The sequence below is a fragment of the Lingula anatina genome, chromosome 1 (genome assembly GCF_051362555.1).
Source record: "Lingula anatina isolate TDL-2025a chromosome 1, LinAna3.0, whole genome shotgun sequence".
NCBI classification, from domain to species: domain Eukaryota; kingdom Metazoa; phylum Brachiopoda; class Lingulata; order Lingulida; family Lingulidae; genus Lingula; species Lingula anatina.
The window spans coordinates 7,245,564-7,267,445 of NC_141767.1; the positions used below are offsets into that span (position 1 = coordinate 7,245,564).

At 35.4% G+C, this 21,882-nt stretch overlaps 2 protein-coding genes across 6 annotated transcripts; one reads left to right on the forward strand and one right to left on the reverse strand.

Annotated features, from left to right (window-relative positions):
- Positions 1 to 45: 45 nt before the first annotated feature.
- LOC106170173 (mitotic-spindle organizing protein 2-like) lies at positions 46 to 4,362 on the reverse strand. Of its 4 annotated transcripts, XR_015334924.1 has the most exons (4): positions 4,006 to 4,063; positions 3,077 to 3,247; positions 1,698 to 2,782; positions 46 to 1,373 (listed from the first exon to the last, which is right to left on the reverse strand). XR_015334924.1 is itself a non-coding variant. In XM_087014589.1 (3 exons), the coding sequence occupies exons 2-3, from the start codon at positions 3,211 to 3,213 to the stop codon at positions 2,611 to 2,613; spliced, it is 309 nt and encodes a 102-aa protein (XP_086870715.1). In that variant the 5' UTR covers positions 3,214 to 3,247; positions 4,204 to 4,362; the 3' UTR covers positions 46 to 2,610. The 4 variants fall into 4 exon arrangements, 3 of the variants coding, with proteins under 3 accessions (XP_086870715.1, XP_086870701.1, XP_086870706.1); XM_087014589.1 differs by lacking the exon at positions 4,006 to 4,063 and adding an exon at positions 4,204 to 4,362 and having other exon boundaries at positions 46 to 2,782; XM_087014575.1 differs by having other exon boundaries at positions 46 to 2,782.
- LOC106170170 (oxysterol-binding protein 1) lies at positions 4,278 to 21,694 on the forward strand. 2 transcript variants are annotated; one of them, XM_087014447.1, is made up of 13 exons: positions 4,278 to 4,444; positions 6,076 to 6,281; positions 13,892 to 14,142; positions 14,554 to 14,761; positions 15,167 to 15,266; positions 16,971 to 17,115; positions 17,357 to 17,512; positions 17,823 to 18,068; positions 18,365 to 18,482; positions 18,748 to 18,947; positions 19,318 to 19,487; positions 19,647 to 19,867; positions 20,093 to 21,694. In XM_087014447.1, the coding sequence occupies exons 1-13, from the start codon at positions 4,317 to 4,319 to the stop codon at positions 20,236 to 20,238; spliced, it is 2,295 nt and encodes a 764-aa protein (XP_086870573.1). In that variant the 5' UTR covers positions 4,278 to 4,316; the 3' UTR covers positions 20,239 to 21,694. The 2 variants fall into 2 exon arrangements, with proteins under 2 accessions (XP_086870573.1, XP_086870580.1); XM_087014454.1 differs by having other exon boundaries at positions 15,170 to 15,266.
- Positions 21,695 to 21,882: the final 188 nt, after the last annotated feature.

Sequence of the window (21,882 nt, forward strand, 5' to 3'; positions counted from 1 at the left end):
TGATATAACCATGTTTAACTTCATGTATGCAAAATAATAGACATGTATAAAACATTTCTTTTTATTCAATACTGTAAACATTCCATTAAAATACAATGTGGTATGGTAATTAAAATACAGTCCAACTTCTGAAAAAAAAATACATTTTTTGTTTTTATTGTTTGGAGGGTTGCCTTGATAGTATGAAATTGTTGTTTATCTGAAGGTCCATCAGTAGGAAATTACATCACTTGCCAAAAAAAAAAAAGTTTCCACAAGCCATGTTGTTTAAACAAAATGTTTTGGATAATATATCTGACCACTTAACCTTTTTGACCAATCCTTTTAAAAACTATGTCTTATTTCTTCTCAACTGATAAAGGAGAGCTCAAACTGTCATATCATGTTACTTGTATTTGACGAGTTTTTATAAATGTCATTCATTTCTAAACACAAATTGCCACATTCTAGTCAAATCTCTACAGATCCCTGCTAAGTGACCTATTTGGCATCGTTTATCTAACAGCCAGCTATTGTATTTTGTCAGGTTAGTTTTCCTTCAGGCTTTTATTAATCTTAGAGTGCATTCCAAGAGATTTAGATCGATCCATCTGGATCCACCTAACTCCCTGGAGGTTCACGCTAAATTGCATTCAGCCGAGCGCGCATGACAGTTAATTATCCCCTTACAGCTTTTAGTAGGCGGGACAGACACTTAAGCCGGCTAAGCTGACAGTAATCTAGTGAGACTCCCCACAGGGATAGATCGATCTAAAATCTGTGGGAATGGGGTCATAAGTTAACATTGTAATGAAATTTGATGGTAACAAACCTCAATTGAATGGCCAAAAGCATAAATTTACAAAGTACACAATATAAAGGTATGATGAGTCTTTTTGCAGATTAGATGAGCACAGTTCAATGCTTTCCCCAGGTATACAAAATGATTACGATAATTACTCGATATTTTCAACAGGGGAAATTGTGAATTTTACAGATACTGTCAGAATGTCTTAAAATTCCAACATTCCTATTGAGTAATAGCAACAAAAGTGAAAAGCAAGTTTAACTATATCTCTATTCCACATGGTAAAAGCACCCAAATGCTATATAGAAATATATTTTATTTTTAACTTATGTATCTGAAAGTTTAATAATTTTTGCCCACTAAAAAGATTTAATAATTCCTGCACTGTGTGACCTGGGGCCAGTTTCACAACATAATTTTAAACCAAAATGTGGTCTAAACTTGAAAATCACAATTTTGCTATACTTTGTAACTAGATAAATCGGTGTAAGTCCAACTGGGTGAAATATCTTCTTTCCTAAATCAGATAAGACCTGGCACAATATTGTCTTTGTTTCAGTACTCAGATGAATTTATCTGGTATGAACTGAAGTAGAAAAACTTGTAGTTCCCAGGTACTGAATACTATGCCTCCTCCCAACAACATGAAACAAAATTTAACCATAGCAAAGACTGTGAAAGAATTAAGCAGTTTTATGAATGTCAAAGGGGTGCGTGCCTTTGTTTTTTCTTTATTAAAAATGTTTTGACTTTCATAATAAACATTTCTCAAAGTTGACATGGATGTTTAAGGTACATTCCATGGGTTTGAAAATCCCCCAAATGCTTATTTTTGCCATCCACAGCTATATAAAACCTTACACCTTACAAATGATTTAAGCCCTTAATAATTTTTTTTTCTGGAGCATACTTGATGTCGTTATTTTTATTGGAGCTTAGACTGGGTTCCCATCTCTAGATCGATCTAACAGGATCAGTGCATCTCCACAGGGTCCCTTGTTAAATTGCTTTCAGCCCAAGCAGCTTAGACGTCTGGGACGCCCACTAAAGCTGCTAACAGAATCGGTCCACCTCCATGGGGTCCCTCATTAAATTGCTTTCAGCCCAAGTGGCTTCGACATCTGGGACACCCACTAAAGCTGCTAAACAATAGTAAGTTACCTCCCATCATCCTCAGCAGGCATGACAGACATATAAGCAGCCCAAGTTAATTGAAATTAAGCAAGAATCCCCTCGGAGATAGTTAGATCCAAAGTTAGTACAATAAGGTCTGGGAATGGTCTCTTAGAAAAATGGTTGCTGGTTATAATGTATGGGCGGCCAAAAGGGCAAAAATTCATGTCGTCGATTCAGTCATGTTTTTTGTCGATTCACTGCCTTCCCATCGATTCAGTTTCAAGTTTAAACGATCCTGTCATAAATTCAACATCTACTTTCGTCAATTCAACTGTCAAACATTTCTCATCTATGGTGTATTAAAACCAATGCTGTCACTATTTTCGTCGATCGTGTAACTAATCTCGTGGTGCACAACGGCTTTACGGTAAAAGGTCCACTTTTTACAAAAGGACACACACACCCCACTTTGAAACTGCTGGCTATAGGCCTGCTTTGCCAAAACCTTTTTTCAGTCTGCTAACTCTTTGGGCCACCAGGGTATGATAATATTTAGGCTCAAAGCAGAGACAGTGGCCAATATCTGATAAAATTTACAAAAATCCACCAGCCCTGCTTTAATTTTAATTTGCATTTAACATGGGCCCAGCCACTGGGCCCTAACTAAATGCTGCAGACCTGCTAATTAAATCTGTCTTAACAACGTGTCATCTATGCCCTGCTTTAGTCCTACTGTTTCTGCCAGTGTGAGTCTTTGCAGTAGGCTGTGACTCTCCACTCCCTGTATGGTGCTTAGAGCCCTTCTTGCCAATCATGGTCCTCAGCATTTGTATTATGGCAGTGGGGGCAACATTCATTCGTAATAACTCCACTAAAATTCTGAATAAAAAATATTCAATTTTATATAATACTTGCAATATTATATAATAAATATTTGTAAACTTAAAGAAGCACATAGTTTTGTTCTTACTGATTAGCCTTTAGAAGATGATGAAATTTTGATTACGTACAGGAATGATGCTAAAAAAGCCCTTGTTGAATAACTTAGCACTGAATCTCAATTGGATTTTTAAAATTCAATATTACATATTGATAAAATTATTTATCATCATTACACATATTTTACATTTCATTAAAGATTTCATGCATAATACACATATAATTAAGACTTACTTAAAGACTTCGGGATCTATTAATATTCCTGCTTGGTTTGCTAATTCATATAATTCAGATTCTTCCAGGGACAACACATTTTTACTCAGCAAGGTGAACTTTAGAGTTCTTGCTTGGTTCTCTTGTGGAGTGCTCATTGCTTTCTATCCAAAATAACGAACTCCTTTAAATCTAATGATAAAGAAAAAAGAGCTATTTAAGAGTTGTCCATCTGAAAATATTAATTCCACTTTAGATTCAACTAGCGCTCTACAGCCCATTCATATATAATGAGTTGAAAGTTCTTTTGTAAGAGCACAGAAAAATACTTAAGTAAATTGCTAAACTTATTCATTTGAATAGCTCAGATATTGATCAAAGTAACGTACTTGGTCATATAACTGAATTTAGCACAATGTTGAGTGTGCTAACACTCTTATTTATGGTTTATGATATGAATCTACATTAGTGCATATAGTAAATATTGGAAACTGTAAATAAGAGTGCTGATCAAAGACAAAGACATGAGGATGGAGGAAAGGGTAACTGATACATCTGTACATATCACCGTGTCAGTGACATGTATACTAAGTATTGCTACCACCGTGGTATAGACAGAGTTAGAATAATTTTTAGAAAATATTTATACAAAAAATATACGGTTCAGCTATCGCTAAAGTTGCAACTGCAGCATCACGGACTGATGCAGGTGATTGCTAAATCAACAGTCTGCAAATAACTGATAATCGTGACTTGTATTAGAATAAATAACTTTAAGATATCATTAACAAGTGCCTGATAGAATATTACAAATTTTGACATAATTCAAAAGGCGATAGCGTGTTTTTAAAACAAGCACTCCTTCAGCCTTTAGTTACAGGAGTTAAATTCAACCTGAAAACCCTTCAGATGAATTCCCCTTCTAAACATGATTATTATCATCTGTTTACCATCTAGAGATCTCAAATGTTGGCTCCACAGGAAACGGACCACTTTACATTTCTGAAAATAATACGCGATTTACTCAACTACCTATAAAGTAGGAAAGACGACCACATTTTAAAAGTAATTTAGGACAGATTTATTCCCCATCAACCATATTTGCGATATAACAAGGCTAACTCTGAAAATGGCGACAGTAATCTTACCGATAGGTACATGTTGAGCTTATTATTTAGGCGTTGTGATATCCGATGAAAAATAGGTAAACAGGCCTAGTTGCCATTTTGCTTTTCGCGAGGGAGGAGTTTCCCCTCGTAACATGACAGACTCTAAAACTATGCCATCATCGGATTCTTACAAAGGTTGGCTGTATAAATGGACGAACTACATCAAGGGCTACCAAAAGAGGTGGTTTGTCCTCCAGAATGGTTTGCTGTCGTACTACAGGTGTGTGACTCAACCAGAGTGCATATGTGCGGTGGCGCACTGGATACTGCCAACTCATCTAAATTTCTTCACGATTAGTTATCCGATGTGGTTTTTGTATCTGATAGTGTCTGTCACACGTGTTTAAGAGCTCATGTTGGAAGTTTTATTGCAATCGGTATTTGTGATTTATACCTGACAAAGCACTTTTTTGGAATACCTTGATTAAATGTAGAGCCACAGTACAGTCATAGATCTACCGGCACACAACGTCACTAGTCTGTATCCTTATTCTCACTGTACTTATTTTGTCTAGTCCCCTGTTTCTCAAAATATGATTTAGGCTTGTGTTAAGCTGTATACTTAGGGACCAACTCAGTGAAGTCCTTATTTTGATTTTGGTAAAATAGTCTTTCATATCTTGAGTACCTGAAATGGACTGCTGATGTCACCACTATGATAATATCAGTGTCAGGATAACCAGAATTTAGCCCCAGGAAGGTATTTTAAGATTGGAAAAATGGGATCGGTGGCTATTGAGAATTTTTGTGAAATGCATCTTAGTTGGCTATAATACCCCGTTCACACTACAGTTGCAAAAATGCGCATTTCTATAATCCGAATTTTTCGTGAGGAATTCGATTCGGTATTGCGTTCACACACGCTAAGCGAAACCAAATTACACGTTGAAAATTTCAGGTTTAACTTCCTGTTTTGAACTCTCGCGCATGTGCCGCACAGGAAATCTTAAAATACCAACAAAAATGTGTGACGACAAATGCAACTCTAAAGACATTCTAGCATTCTTGAGAAGTATAAGATGGCAAAATAAGTTTGTTTCCTCATGTTGTAGTGAGTGGTGACCTCCAAATACGTTTGGTGCAATCGCTAAAGTAATAAACAAGCGTTCATAGATACCCGCACTTATCTGCACACATGCGCAGTTAGATCTGTACAGGTGTCGATTCCGGTAAGTTATCCGGATCACGCTTAGAAATCCACCTCGCTTGCAGGATTTTGAAAATGCGCATTACAAAAATCCTCTTGCGTTCACACTACTGCATTTATTCGAATTGTGACCTAATTCGCAATTTATCCGGATAACTGAGCGTAGTGTGAACGGGGTATAAGTCTTTGCTTTAACCCATTTTCCAATTTTTTTTTCATTTGTGGCACAGGGTTGAGATTGCAAGGTACATTTGTCATCGGTTTTGTTATTTTGATTGTTTTAATCTTTCTAGGATGATATTAAATGAAAAAAGCTGTAACATTAAAAAATGTCAATGTTTATATATAGAGAAGTCATGTAGTTTAGTGCACTAGCGAAGTTGCTTACCTTTGATACATGTATGCATGTGCACACAAAGGATTTTTTTAATCTCTTACATGTAATATCTATGACATCCTCCCTGAAGTTATAAAATGTGTCACTAGTCTTGAATTCTTATCAACAAAGTTTCAAATACACTTCCTACTTATTTGAAGGAATTACAAAGAACAATAAATGAATAAAGAAAGAAAAAGAAATGAACTTTTCTTTTCTGCCAAAGTGGATTATGATTCTACATGAAAAAATTGTACATGTCAAAATATGTATGATTTGAAAAATTCATGGTTATGTAATGGTAACATCTACCTTATTAATCTTGCAGGAATCAGGCGGAAATGGCCCACACATGTAGAGGAACCATAAATTTAGCCAATGCCTTCATCCACACAGAAGACTCGTGTAGTTTTGTCATATCCAATGGTGGTACTCAAACATATCACCTTAAAGCAAGTTCTGAGGTGGAGAGACAGAAATGGGTGACAGCATTAGAACTGGCCAAAGCAAAGGCGATAAGAATGATGGAATCTGGTATGTTGATGGAATGAATGAATTGGTATATTATTTAGAAATTTTTGATCAAAGTTGCACCTGATCAGTTGATTGTTTTGTTTTTTTATATAACTTAGCTTGCTCTCATATGTGTTGATGTGACCAATAAAGAGTCACTGCTTTGAATACAATCAAGAGTGTTGATGTGACCAATAAAGAGTCACTGCTTTGAATACAATCAAGATGTTTTAGTTTGCTTAAATTAGATAGGGTTGCATTTTAAGTATATCTTTTTAATTAATTTTTTAAAAACCTGTATAGCTCAGGGTGTGTATGTTTTATTGAAAGTAAGGATTTTGTCTGGTGCTTGTTTTATATTAAAGGGGAATGTCATTTTTCTGTAGCCTACAATGTATAAAATGGTAATTTTTAGTCACTTGTAGTCCTTCTCTGTGGATTTTGGTCATTTCAGGGATTAATGAAAAGAGCAGGAGTTAACTATTTTTTATTGACATTCCTCTTTAAGCTGCTGTGTTTTTAATCAAATTGTCTTAATTATTTCATTACCCCCAAAGTTACGCCATTAAATCATCTGTTTTCTAAAAATTTAACCTATGACCAGTTCTTGTTCTGACACATGAGCTCTTATGATTGCTTTGTAGGGTTTCAATTCAATAAGTCAGGTGAATAATACCTTTCTCATTACTGTGGGGTCAGAATGACAGATTTGCCTGGTGAATAATCTTGATTAATTTATGTATTGTGTTTAAAGTAAGATCTGTGCTTTATTTTTTGTGCCTTCATATGTTTCACTAAATAGAGATTTAAGGTTCCACTTAGGCTGCAAATTGTGTCCCTTAAATTTTGATGGTAATAATAAGGTCCAATATAGGAATTCTGAGAAAAATTTCTATATATAACACACACACACACACATTATATTTAGCAACTAGAAAAGCACTCTGAGAGTGCAGACCTCTGCCAAGGCAGCAAAGTCTCCACCCAATGCCGTTTCACCCCTAAATTTTCATTCTATAATGATTTAGTTTTTTTATTTTTGATTATTGATTGATTATTGATCCGGATCACCACCAAAAACTAATAATCTGTTCCTTGACCCACTTCTGACAGTTCTTCTATAATGATTTAGTTTTTTGATTTTTGATTATTGATTTCTGACAGTTCCTGAAAATTTCATCAAAATCAATCCATAACTTTTTGAGTTATGTTGATGACAAACAAACAAACAAACAGGGGTGAAAATATAACCTCCTTGGCGGAGGTTATAATAACTATAAATATCATAAATATAGAGTCTTGATTATTATAAAATGATTTATTATCATAATTACTTCTCTGTTTATATATTTTAATCATCAGGTGTTACTGAACCATTCACACATTGACAACAGTATTGCCCCTCATTTTGAGGTGCAAAAACATTACAAATCTCTCTTAGAATTTAGTTTATAGTGCCAATCTTAAGTAATAAAACAAATATTTCTCTTTTTTTGCTTCTCAGTCACTCAACATACACCCCGACAGAGCTATATTGTTTATTAGTACCACCAGCGTGTACGCTGGCGGTACTCATGGTTTTAGTCCCGACCCGTCTCGTACAGCTCCGCCGGCTCCTGCGGCTCCTGCGGCTCCTGCGGCTCCGCAGGATGGCGTGGGATACAAGTCACCGTTACCGCTTCTCCTCCTAGACCGCAAGGACCTGTGTCCCCATCTCTTGGATTTTGGTCACATATAATCTCAACTTGAACCCCCTGGGTTTTTTGTCTCAGTCGGTGCATTGGCCTGGGCGTGGCACTCTTTATAACGCACCCTTGTCAAAATTTTTGAAAATTCAATGCTAAATATCTCCCATACTGAAGGAATTATGTGAAAAATTTCTACAGATGGCTGACCGAAAGTCATATGTGGAGATTTCAAATATGCCCTTGGATTTGACCTTTGACCTTTATTTCAAGGTCAAACGGGCCAAAATTTTCTAAAAATGGGATTTTTTTGCAAAAAAATTATTATTTTATGCCGATTTTCAGAAACTTCACAGATCTAACTTATAATATTATGGACAGGTGTTACCCTTAGGGTCTTCTTTCATCTTCGTGATTTTGGGGTCAATCGGTGCATTTTCACGGGCGTAGCGGCCATTAGATGCCAAAACTGAAAACTCTCTCAAATTCTGGAACTGTTAATGCCAGAGACCTCTTGTTTTTTTCATTTTGTAGAGCTTGTCAAGCACAACACTGAAGGTGGTGTCCGTTTTTTGTTTTCGATACGGCTTACGCATTGTACTATATCGACAGTTCAACATCCAATATTTAGTGGTGAAAATAAAATGTGAAATACTACAAAATTAGCAGAGATATGCCCATAGTTACTATTGAACTTGAATAGGAAGTCATATACTTGTAATCTAACTGACTTGAAATTGACCTTTGACCTACTTTTTATGATGAACTGCACTTAGCAAGTTTTCTGATTTTTATATCTCCAAAACTGGCAAAGATATGCCCATAGTTACTGTTGAACTTGAATAGGAAGTCATATACTGGCAATCTAACTGTGATCCTGAAATTGACCTCTGACCTACTTTACACCATGAACTGAACTTTACAAATATTCTAGCCCTTATATCTCTTAAACTGGCAAAGATACGCCCATAGCTACTGTTGAACTTGAGTAGGAAGTCATATACTGGCAATCTTACTGTGACCTTTAAATTGACCTCTGACCTACTTTTCACCATGAACTGAACTTTGCAAAATTTTGTTCCCTTTTATCTCCAAAACTGGCAGAGATAGGTCCATAGTTACTATTGAACTTGAATAGGAAGTCATATACTGGCAATCTAGGAGTGACCTTTAAATTGACCTTTGACCTAAATTTCATCATGAATTGAACTTTGCAAATTTTGGTTCCCTTTTATTTCCAAAACTGGCAGAGATAGGTCTATAGTTACTATTGAAGTTGAATAGGAAGTCACATACTGGCAATTTATCTGTGACCTTGAAATTGACCTTTGACCTACTTTTCACCATAAACTGAACTTTGCAACTTTTTTAATGCTTATACTTTCAAAACTGGCAAAGATACGCCCATAGCTACTGTTGAACTTGAGTAGGAAGTCATATACTGGCAATTCACTGTGACCTTAAAATTAACCTTTGACCTACTTTTTACCATGAACTGAACTTTGCAAATTTCCATTCCCTTTTATCTCCAAAACTGGCAGAGAAAGGTCCATAGTTACTATTGAACTTGAATAGGAAGTAATACACTGGCAATCTAACTGTGACCTTGAAATTGACCCTTGACCTAATTTTTATGATGAACTGCTTTTTGCATGTTTTCTGGCCTTTATATCTGCGAAACTTGAAAAAAAATGCCTATGGTTACTATTGAACTTGAATAGAAATTCATATACTATGATGTTGAAATTGACTTTGACCTACTTTTTCACCATGAACTGAGCTTTGCATATTTTCTTGCTCCTCATATCTTCAAAACTAGCAGAGATGTGCCCGGTGTTGCCCCTAGGTTTTCTCTTTTGTCAGCATATATGCACCACTGACAACACATTTTAAGGAAAACCAATAGGCCTTTTGTCTAGAGAATCACAGGAGTGATCAATGGTAGGAAAATGCAGGTCAGTTCGAAAATCTGCTTGATTGTACCATTTTTATTCATATTTTTTGGCATATTTTGAGAACTCTTGTTGATTGCATTTTATAGAGCTTGTCAAGCACAATACTGGTGATGGTGTCCCTTTTTTTTGGGGGGGGGTCTATACGAATGCGCTTACTCCAGCTGGTGGTACAATATCCGGAGGCGGTATCGCCTCTCTGATCCTCTAGTTCAGTATGTGTAGTTAGTATTCTTAGAGGTTTGTGCCCATACACAACCAGTTTTGGTGAAAGTTTCTGTGCACTCAAAATTTGTAAACAGGGGGCCCACTGTCCCCCAGACTGTGTTTGGAATCCATATGCTACACTGATCATTATTTTCTGCATCTTCCAATTACATTCAGATGATTATCAATATCTTGTTGACATTGTATTGGCACTTGGAAAATTTACGGCATGCTAGGACAGGTTAATAGCCAGCATTTAATTCTGCTCACTAGTTATCTAAGGTAAGCATGATTATTAAGGTGATGATGTACTAGTAGATAATGCCATTGATTTTTGTTCTGATTTCTGTCTGACATACTCATTTTATATGCATTAGAATTATAACATTTGACCTCAGTGATGTCATCCACTTGTTGAGGTTGGTTTTATTTGTGATAATTTGTTTCTGTGAACAGAAGGCAGAACTGCAAGTCACTAGGGTCACACTGCAGGAGTTGAGAAGTGCTTTAATTTATACAAGCAATTTTACCTTGTGATAAAGTCACGAAATGAACAAGAGAAATGTTTGCAGTTATGTAAAGCTAATAGAACCCTGGGGTAGCCCTAGCAATTTTTTTCGCTTAGCCAAATCACCACTTTTTTGTCAATTTGTTATCCAAATAGTTATAATTTGACTAAAACAAGTCAAATCAAGCCCTTTTTGTTTAGCCAATTTATGTCACTTTTAGCATTTGGCTAAATTGGCGAGTGTAAGCGCTACCCCCGGAACCATAACAGCCTATTAAACATAAATTTACATTTTTAATCCTGGAATATTATGCATATTTATCCAAGATTTGAAAAAATTTCAAGACTGCATTTTTTCCAGTTGCATTTACAAGGATGAATACTTGCCTGCATTTTCAGTCTGCATTACAAACCAATTGAGGAATAGTTATTTCATTATTTATAAAGGATGTAGTATATCTTTGAGATGTAAGCACAGGCTTTTAAAAAAAGGAAGGAGGAACATTTATGACAAAAGCATGCATTGGTTCTTTAAGGTTTGACATAAAGGAACTTAATTACTGACGCTTTGATGGATCAACGCAAACACAATGAACAGCATTGCAGTAGTGTGACTGTTTTGGAAGTGAATTGATTCTAGGAGCTGAACAGCTGGTTTCAATTCCTGGTGGAGATGTATGGGGAATTGTTAATTCATAAGCAGTAGAAACTACATTAGTTCAAATGGTTCTATATTTTATTGACTATATGCAATCACGATTTTAATGTGGGATGTCCTAGAGGCGACTGCTTGAGTATGACATTAGCTGCAGATATCTGACTTGCTGCCTGTTGATTTTGTTAGATAAGCTGCATATCTATCTTATCATTGATCTGAATCTTATCATGTAATGAATCTGCCTTGCAGGCTAACTTTAGATGGGCAAATTGTTGATCAGTTGTTATGCTTAAAAGCTGTTCTGTGCTGCGTAAAATTGTTTTAATGAAGGCGGTTTTAGATAATGCTATTGCTTATGATTCCCCTTGCTTTCCTTGCTATTTTCACCTCTTTTGCTGTTGCATTTGTTACTGGTACTATATGTAGAGCATTCCATGTTACAATGACTCACACTGTTCTATCTTTATACCTATGCTTATGAATCATGTGAGTTGGCAACCTACTGTGCTGGGGTAGATTATTGGTAAAACCAACAAAGCAGTGCAATACTCTACCTCTTTCCTCAGTTTTCTCCTCAGTCTGTCAGTGTGTCCAGTTCCTATAGGTGAAGGGCAGGGAGTGATACATCCAATTGATTGAAGTGAAATTGCATTAGGAGTGATTTTTCTCTGTAGTGAAGTCATTTTGTTTCACCACAATATGTTATAAGGCATTCATGTAAATGGAACTTGGATTTTGTAGGCATATCTGAAGATGGAGATTATGTTGTTTTCAATTTTTACAAAGAAAAAACAGGTAAGCATTCCATGTGCATATTTTTGTCAGTATGTGGGCTATGTTGTAAACTCTTCAGTCAGAATTCATGATAATTCTACTTGTTAATTAGAATTTTAGGTAAACTGTAGATTTCAGATTCTTTATTTACTTGCAAGTAATGTTCTTTTATGGCCAGGTTTGTTATTGCATGTTTGTTGTATCAGTTCATACATTTGCAAATTGTGTTACTGAGAACAAAAATTGCCATTAACGTTTTAATTACAATAATGCCGAATTAAACTTGGGCACACTTTTAAAGGCCTGTTTTTCTACTGGTTATCAGATTTTATTTACCCTTATTGTGCAGCAGAGTAGGATCTTTGTTCTATTGTTAGTGTCCTTATGTGTACATACATCTCTATATGTATGACTGATGCATGAAAATATAGTTACCAGTAAAGTCAGGTATTTGGGCCTGTAATTCTGCAGTTCCTTCATTGAATTTATTGTCCATTACCTTTTGTTGGTTACAAATGCATTTGCACAAGAGATTTAAAAAAAGAAAGGAATTTTCATATGGAAATCAACTTCAGCTTATCCTCCAAAATGTTGTTGGTGCCATATGTCTTCATTTTTTCTCTGACTCTCTCGTCCATTAAATTGACAACATTAGTTGTAAGGAATAGAAATGTGGAATATTTTATTATTGCTAGATTTTCATGGAGAGCCATAATGTGGAAAATGTCCAACTACTGCTATTGATTTCTAAATGTGTATTGCTCTCTTGTGTTGAGATAAGGAAACTGATGTTCAAAGTGCACAATCTTTAGTACAAATGATGTATTGTGTGTAGGTTTCAAGTGTCCAGTGGCTCTAAGGTTAACATCTTATCGCCTGATATCTAGGCATTTTTTTTGACACAATATATCTGGACTTTTATCACATCTGCTTCAGGGTGATAGCTGGGTATGTTGTGATATATGTAACGGTATGTATGTGAAATCATGTCATATGGTATATGTGTGCACAGTTATGTATTTTAATGTAAAAGTCACTGTATGCTGTAGCTGCACAAGGTCTTGTCATTTAAAACATATAACTAGTGAGCATTTTTTGTATAAGATTAAGTGCTGTGGGTTTGCACAGAAAGCACTGAATTTTTTGCCATCTTCTATATAAACGATTGATTTTTGATAAGAGGGCAGTTTGCACTATTATAGAATTGAATTAACACACCTAGAAATGGTGAAGTAATTACAGTTTTAAGATATGAGGTGTCTGGAAAACAAGTCAACTTGACAGTTTTTTTTATTATTTTCATCATAGTCTTCTTCACCAGTTGGTGGAAAATTTGTTAAGAAGACAAGCCAGGGTTATGATCTCCTGATATGAAATATGAAGAACTTGATATATAACAAAGATATCTAAAAAATGACACTTATGACAGCCACTCAGCTCACCCTAGCATATAGAAATTTTTCCCAAACATGTTAAACTTAAGAAATATGGATTATTTATTGATTTGTTTTCACCAGCATATTTTTAATTTTGGTAAATAAAAAAAAGGTATTTGCTAAAAACTAAATATCCTATGGTGACCTCATTTCCAGTTACATTTCGGTGTTTTCATAGTTCAAAGTGATAGTCCTCTGGTGCAATACAGAGTGTTATAAGATCAAGCTAGTTAGATCAGCCACCTTGGGCCAATTTTTATCTTTCAGAAGTGGCTGGTGAGATTATTACTGGGGCATATTTCTGTACAGTTGACCACTCATTATTTCAATAAGGTGCTCTTTTATGGGCTTTCCTGCAGATCATGATTAACATTCAGGATAGAGATTTAAAGCTTGGCATTTCTCTTTTAGATTCTGAAGAAGATGAAGATCTGATTAGCCAGCCAGATAAAGATGAACTACAGAATACATTACGAACTCTGGGTGCCAAGCTGGAGGACCTGAACACGTGCAATGATTTAATAGTCAAACATGGTGCCGCCTTGCAGAAGTCTCTGAGTGAGCTAGAACAACTAGACAACTCAACAGACACTGCAACAAGGATAAAGTCAGTCAACGAAAGAGCAACTCTCTTCAGAATCACGTCAAGTGCAATGATAAATGTAGGTATTAACTCCACAGTAATGGTGTGATAGGTGAGAATTACGATCTTATGAGATGCAGTGATACATGTGCTATAAATGTGCTGTGTGATGTTATGTGATAATATGCAGTGATTTGATAATGGGTTAGATATACATGTGGAATGCAAAGTCGTGCTTAGAGATTACAAAGATATGCAGCAGTGAGCACAATGATTGTATTAAATGGGTACCACACCTTACAGTACTGTGGGTTTGTAAGACACATTGGATGTATGTTTATGAGCTGCTTCTTTGTAACATATCCAAGTCTAGTTCCATAAAACTCGAAGGTATGGTATACATGGTACAGTATTTTGTGTTCCCTTCTGTGCAGTTGAGCATAGACTGATGTTGTGTTAGGTGTTCCACTGCTACATTTTCTTTTCTCAGGCTTGTTCAGACTTCTTGGACTTAGCTCAGACACAAGGCAAAAGGTGGCAACGACTGCTCCAGCATGAACATGAGCAGAGGGTTCGTCTCGAGGACATGGTGGAGCAGATTGCCAAACAGCAGCAGAACTTAGAGAAGCAGGCCAGGAAATCTCTGGCTGCTGCAAACCTCCACAGCAAAATAGACACAAACGACACAGAGCCCAAAGGTATATACTTGAGCTGTTTTACTTTCATGGATGAAAAAAAACCCTTAAATGAAACTGATACTTTGTTTTCCTGTGAGAAACATATGAAGTAACAATATTTGGAGTAACAGGTGATTCCATCCTCTTGTATAAAATAATGATAGTATTTGATTGCATTGAAAAAGTTGACACTACAATTGAACAACTAAAATTGCTATTATTGATTCTGAAAGAGATATTAAGGATCATTAAAAACATTTTTCAAGAGCTGCATTAAATTGAAATTTTAAAGAAGTGTAATTGAAACTTTAAAATGTTACGAAACTATAAAATTACTAAAACATCACCACTTCTAAGTAGGACTGTTATAGGTGAAACAGTATGTCTCTCTGTCTGTTTTTCTACATTATATTGTTTTTCTCTTAGTAGAAGGAAGTGAAGAAGAGGAAGATGATTTCTTTGATGCATTAGATATACAACATACGGAATATCAAGTTGCACTTCCCCACAAACCATCAATGCACAAGTGAGTATACAATTTTCCCGGTATATTTGTACTAATTTTGCTATTATTTCTAAGATTACAAAGCATGGCTTTGCTCCCTAAAATCCACACTGTCATGTACATGGTTTCATTGATATGTTTACTTTAATTTTTGAATTAGGCGATATATGTGTAATTCTCAGTTTTTTTTAATACTCACAAGATTTATCTGTATGTATACTTAATTTAACTACAGAAAAGAATGAGACCTTTTTTACTAGTTGTAATTCTGTGCAGTAGGCAACTTTTGCCAGCATATTAATAACTTTACATTTAAAGTCAGGGTTCTTCAGATGTGTACACTATTTACTTTGGGGTTAGATTTAATCAAAAAAGACTTATTCCAAACACAAGATAAATATTTCCTGAGGTTGTGAATATTTAAATGGATGGAAGATTGAAAAAATGTCACCTTATATTTGGATCCCATTTGGAGTAAGCACATTTACTTTCTTTTCCCCCTTATGAATATTATACCATGGTTTATTATTTAAGATAAATGAAGGTAGAGATGGTGGAAACTGTGCAATCTGCACCCCTTTGTTTTCAAAACTATATTTCTAGGAATCGGTACATTCTTTTTCAAAAGAATTTTGTTATACTAAATTTCTGTTTGTCCTTGCTTTACAGAGGTCTGAGGTACGTTTGTTCCATATGTCTCCCATAGCATCTTAGAGAGAAATTGAAAATAAGAATATTGAATTCCCTACCAAGACCTCCACCAGTTGTCTTTCTTTTCCACTACAAGTTGTTTCTTGAAATGGCATACTGCTTGCTATTTATGTTAGAACTTTCAATTGTTCAACTGTTTTCAAGCACGTTAGGATAGACCATGCTGTGAGAATTGCAGTATCTGTATAACATGCATATCGTTCAGCATAACCAAATTGCTAACATTTGAATTATGTAAGAAATGCTTGTTGACAGCATATACCGACCTGTGTGAGTTGATTTTTGAGAATGTTATGGCATGTTTGGCTGGCAGTATTTTAAAGGAATTTTTGATCATCATTACATGACCTATTATTTGTTCTAGTTGATTTTTCCCAGTAATACTGCACTCCACATTTAGCCTCATTCAACATCTGCTTCCTTTGTTGCTATAACTCTTCCCGTTTTGAGTTGTCATGCTACCTATTCATTTCGCAGTTGTAAGCCTTGATATCAAATACAGGAAAGTTATCGTGTCAGCAATACTTTTCTGCCACATCTTCATCAATTTGCACAATTTTATACACTGCAGTGCCTATTCTGCGTCATTTCCAAGTTTCACTTTGACCTGTATAGCTATGCAGTAAGCTTTGTCATATCATTGTCTGAAAAGCTATGGGACATAGTTTGTGACTCCTGTATTTGTACAATCTTGCTTGTTACATGTTCAAATTAAAATGCTGGCATCGTTGAATTTGATAACTGTTCCTTTTCCAAATTAACATTTTTATGTGGTTCAAAACTTAACCATCTCAAGTGCTGTATCTATTTATTTAGTCAGCAGGAATCACTTTTCTTAAAGGTCATTCTTATCTCATACTAGAATGTAATTAGAAATAACACACTACTATAATAGCCCTATCTTTACATGCAAAGTTTAATGTCTGCTACATTAAATGTACTACACCCAGTGCATATATTACAGACACTTGACACTATCAGGTGGTTGACTTCTCATGTCTCTATTTCTTGCAGGCGTGTTGGCAGTGATGTCAGCCAGATTAGTTTGGACAGTCTTGGTGCTGGCTACCAGAGGCAGGATTACGACTCCTCAGAATCTGATGCCGAGGGTGACAATGAAGCAAGGGTGATTGCCACTGCCAGAAAACAGTCCAAAACTGTGAGAATTGTTTTATAGTACTTTTATTGTCACCTCATACAGATTATTACAGCGTATGGCTCATTGACTCTAATGCTAGCAGTTCTACCCTTGAACTAAAAGTTCTCTCAATGTTCACTGCTTATTAACAGGTTTTTTACTTTCAAAGACTTTTACCAATGTCAGTCTAATATGTATATAGAGTAAACTTTGATATTTTATAAAAACTTCTTTTATGTAAAATGTTTCTTTTGTTAATTAGAAAATGGGTCAGCCAGGCACACCTGTCCGAACTCGCCGTGCCAATTCTTTGAGGAAACGTCGAAGTGCTATTTTAGAGCGACCTAATCATACTCTGAACTTATGGGGCATTATGAAGAACTGCATTGGCCGAGATCTCTCCAAGATTCCCATGCCAGTAAGTTGTCCTTTGAACAGTGTGTAGTTTTGTTGAAGGCAAAAGTTTTTATTTTAGTATCAAAAAATTCTTTTAAATCAAAATTATAACATTCATTCACAACAGCTAGATTTTTTTCTGTGATCAGATTCAATCCAAGTAACAGTTGTGCAGTTGCATTCTTACCTTAAAATCTTAAGCATTTCTGGTAAGATTTTCCATCTGTCATACACTGAAAATCTTTGTATTGTTAAATCATTTATGTTCTGTTAATGTTGGTGCAATGTAAAATAAATTTCTAACAAATTGGTGAAATTTTGTTTATTTGCAGGTGAATTTCAGTGAACCCCTGTCTATGCTGCAAAGATTAACTGAAGAGTTTGAGTACAGTGAAATCTTGGATACTGCAGCTGCATGTGAAGACTCGTGTGAACAACTGGCTTATGTGGCAGCCTTCACCATATCTGCCTATGCAACCACTAGCTTCAGAACAGGCAAGCCATTCAACCCACTGCTGGGGGAAACTTATGAATGTGATCGAAGAGATGACTATGGTTGGAGAGTCATTAGTGAACAGGTGATTGGTTTTTGCGCAACAATTTTTAATCTTGAATACTCTGAAGCTAGATAAAATTAATACATTTGTTGTTGATCACAATTATTGGAACCAATTAAGGATAATTCCGTTGAATGCTTACAAGGAATATGGAGAATTGACAAATTTTGTTTTGAAGGTTCTATCATAAAATGATGCAATAACGAAAATACATCCAAAAACATTCTGTAATTCTAATGGTTATAGTTTATGGTAAGTTAACTGATAATTTTGATACTTTGCTTTAATTTATAACCTAATGTATACATTGCCTCTAGGTTAGCCATCATCCTCCTACTGCAGCCATGTATGCTGAGGGCAGAGACTGGGCCTTGTGGCAGGAGTTTACCATGTCTAGCAAATTTAGAGGCAAATACTTGGCCATCACACCATTAGGTAAAGAGCATTTAGTGATCAAAGTGCAGATTTTATCTAGGAAGGAGTGGGTATCCTGGAGGTTTGGTTAATTGTTCTGAAAACTTGAATACTATATTGCATAATGTATCATGAATTTAGATTATAAGATGATAGGGCATCATATTGTCATGTTCAGTATATTAAACATAGTTCAGAAATGTTACTTTAAGGGGTCACATTTCAGTCAAGTTGGAGTACATTCAGAGGAGGATAGAAATTATATTTCTTAATTTATTTTTCTCAGGTATTGCTCATCTTAGATTTAATAAATCTGGAAATCACTATACGTGGAGGAAAGTGACCACCACAGTTCACAATATCATAGTGGGCAAGCTTTGGGTAGACAACCATGGGGAGATGGACATTGTGAACCACACTAATGGAGACTTGTGTCATTTGAAGTATTCTCAGTATAGCTATTTTTCTAGAGAAACTCCCAGAAAGGTAAGTGCTTATTCTTTGGAAAAAATATTATAAAGCTTAAACACATCGTTTTTATTTTGAGAAGTTTTCATCTGAATGTAAATCATGTGTCCAACAGCAAGACAGAAATCTGCGTGTTGAATGCTTTCTGTTTATTGAATGTTTACTTGGATAGAAAATGTTTTTGATACTCTTTTGTGTGGTGTTATTTCTCTCAGCCTTATGAAGATAAATAATGCTTTAAGGTGTAATTTTAATTTGTGTGATGTGTGACAAATGATGTCTGACAAAATGTCTAAAAACAGAGACTAAATGTTTTACTTCAAATAACTTGGTCTTGTCAGTAGATTAATATTCAGAAATTCATACTATTCCTTGCTTTCTCTTGTAGGTAACAGGGGTAGTGGCAGACAGGAATGGGCAGACTAACTGGGTGCTAACAGGAATGTGGGATGAAAAGATTGAAGGTGCCAAAGTTTTAAGCTGTACAACATCTAGTAAGGGCAAACCAGTATTTGAATCGGGTCCCTCAAAGGTGCTGTGGAAGAAAAATCCAATACCGTAAGTGCCCATCTAGTGGTAAAATTGATAACGCTGAAAAACAAAGTAATCAAATGTGTAGATATTTTATCTTTAAAAAAGTGAGCTTAGTGAACTTAGTATTCAATATTTTTACAGCTTTTATAATTTTGTAATGGAAAGATTTTACCTTATTTGCAGCCCTGGCAATGAAAAGATGTATAACTTTACACAATTGGCTGTTGAGCTAAATGAAATGGAGCCTGGCGTGGCACCAACAGACAGCAGACTAAGGCCAGATCAGAGGTCTATGGAAAACCAAGATTGGGACGGTGCTAATAAGGAAAAACTCAAATTAGAAGAAAAACAAAGACTGGCCAGGAAAAGAAGGGAAGCAGAGGCAGAGCAGGCTGCTTCAGAAGGTAATAGAATAGTTTTGATTCTCACACTTTCAGATGTCTTTGGAAATTGGCCAGTTACCTTGATTAAAATCATATCTATGATTTTCTGTTAAAAGCTTATTAAGTAAAATGATAACAACTTCTCAACTGTTCATATGGATACAGGCAGGAATGATAATTATCAATTTTGATACATTTCAAAACATTTTGTGCACTATTTTTGACATATGTTCCCATATTTTTCAGGTCGGGAGTATGTTCCCTATGAACCTGCTTGGTTCAAAAAGACAAAAGATCAGCAGACTGGAAATTTAATTCATATGTATACACATGAATATTGGGAAGCCAAAGAAAAACAAGACTGGGGAAGATGTTTAGATATCTATCTATAAGACCATTGTATATAGATGTATATTCACAACAATGCATCAGATGTTAAAACAATGGCCTATTTAGTCAGTAATGTTGAACTGATAAATACCTGATGCATCCATATGAAAAACCACTGGGTTTTATAGTACATAGAATTGGTTTTTCATAGGAGGTAATCAACTTATCACATATTGAAAAAATGGTGCTGGAGACATTTCTCATTTTTAAAGTGAAAGAATGATTCACTATCTACTTATAATTTAAATTTCAATGAAATTAATAGAGGTATGTATAAGAATCCAGTTGTCGTGATTAAGCTATGGAAATTTGTTTTTTCATTTGTTTATCACTACTTTAAAAGGAAAAGAAACTACTCCCAGTCCTTCCAACTGCTGAGATGAACAAACATTGTCAAAACAATGGGCCTGTATATGCCATAAAGATATAAATTAAATGTATATTGTTACTGCGGTCAGTGGTGTGAGGGAAAAGGGATACTCATATTGCAATCCTCCAGACAGTCTGTCAGGTTAAGGAAATGTAGGCTTTTCTCAAACTGCTGCTTAAATTTTTAAGTCATCTTGTCCCAAAGAAATGCCAAACAATTATTTATCTGTGGACAAGCTTGTGTATGCTGTACATTAATATGCATGGGGGTAATTTGTGGGGAAAATTTGTGTCCCAAATGAGCATTTATGTTTACCTGCCTGGGTTGAGAGTAATCTGTCCTGGTTGTTATTAATCTTTGCAGGAAAAAAATAATGAAAAGTCAATTCTTCCCCATGGCTGTAATTAATGCATTTCAGTGTTGAGAAATTTGGTAATTTATTGTTTTCAAGATGCATTTGAAAACGAATTTTTTCCAACTGCTCAAAACATTTGTGAGGTTAAGTATAGGTTGACACAAGCATGGAGTAGATAATGGACTGGAACCTTTGCTCACTTGTAAATAACCTGAGGCACTTGCACAGTGCTTGTGCAAACTAGATACATAGTGGTGGGGATGCACTTTTGACGATATTTAAGTGAGGATCATAGGGTGTGCACACTGGGGTTAAAGTTGCGCATGTTGTTAATTTCCATAAGTACTCGAGTTGATTTGACAATTGTTACAACTGCACATGCGCAGATTAGGTGGGTATAGTTTTGGTGCACTTCAGACTTAAAATAAATGGAAGGGTATTGGTAGTGCTAGTATATTAACATAACTTGTCATATTTGAAATGCCCAAAATCTATACTTTGGTGTAAGCAATGTGTTGTTAAGTATTTGTAAACAATTAGCTGTTACGAATAGTTTGGTTTAACAAACATATAGATATTGGAGTTAATGAATCTGTGATATAACACAGTAATCTAATCATGTAAAGTCTGCATTGAGTGCTTTAGGTATGCATTCCCAAAATTTATTACATTATATAATGCATATGTGGTACCATGTATGGACTGAAAATAAATTGCAACTTTTCCAAAATAATTTTAGCACATTGATTCTCAGGTTCAAGTGCTGTATTTGTGGTATGTAGGACAATGTTTAGTTACACTAAGGTTCAGAGAGATAAGTCCACCTCCTAAACTGCCAGTCTGACATACTTGAAAATGGGACAATGTGACGACCCATTTTCAGCGGAGTCTTGTTGTATGGAAAGGGGGGGGGTCAATAAT

What these genes read in the sequence shown, in the direction of transcription:
- LOC106170173 (XM_087014589.1), bottom strand. Translation starts at nt 3,213, where the DNA reads ATGAGCACTCCACAAGAGAACCAAGCAAGAACTCTAAAGTTCACCTTG. An exon ending in ATAGATCCCGAAGTCTTTAA is followed by an intron (nt 2,783 to 3,076) that starts GTAAGTCTTAAT and finishes TTTTTTATTCAG; the next exon opens with AATTTTAGTGGAGTTATTAC.
- LOC106170170 (XM_087014447.1), top strand. Translation starts at nt 4,317, where the DNA reads ATGACAGACTCTAAAACTATGCCATCATCGGATTCTTACAAAGGTTGG. An exon ending in GGTTTGCTGTCGTACTACAG is followed by an intron (nt 4,445 to 6,075) that starts GTGTGTGACTCA and finishes TTAATCTTGCAG; the next exon opens with GAATCAGGCGGAAATGGCCC. An exon ending in CTTGGCCATCACACCATTAG is followed by an intron (nt 18,483 to 18,747) that starts GTAAAGAGCATT and finishes TATTTTTCTCAG; the next exon opens with GTATTGCTCATCTTAGATTT.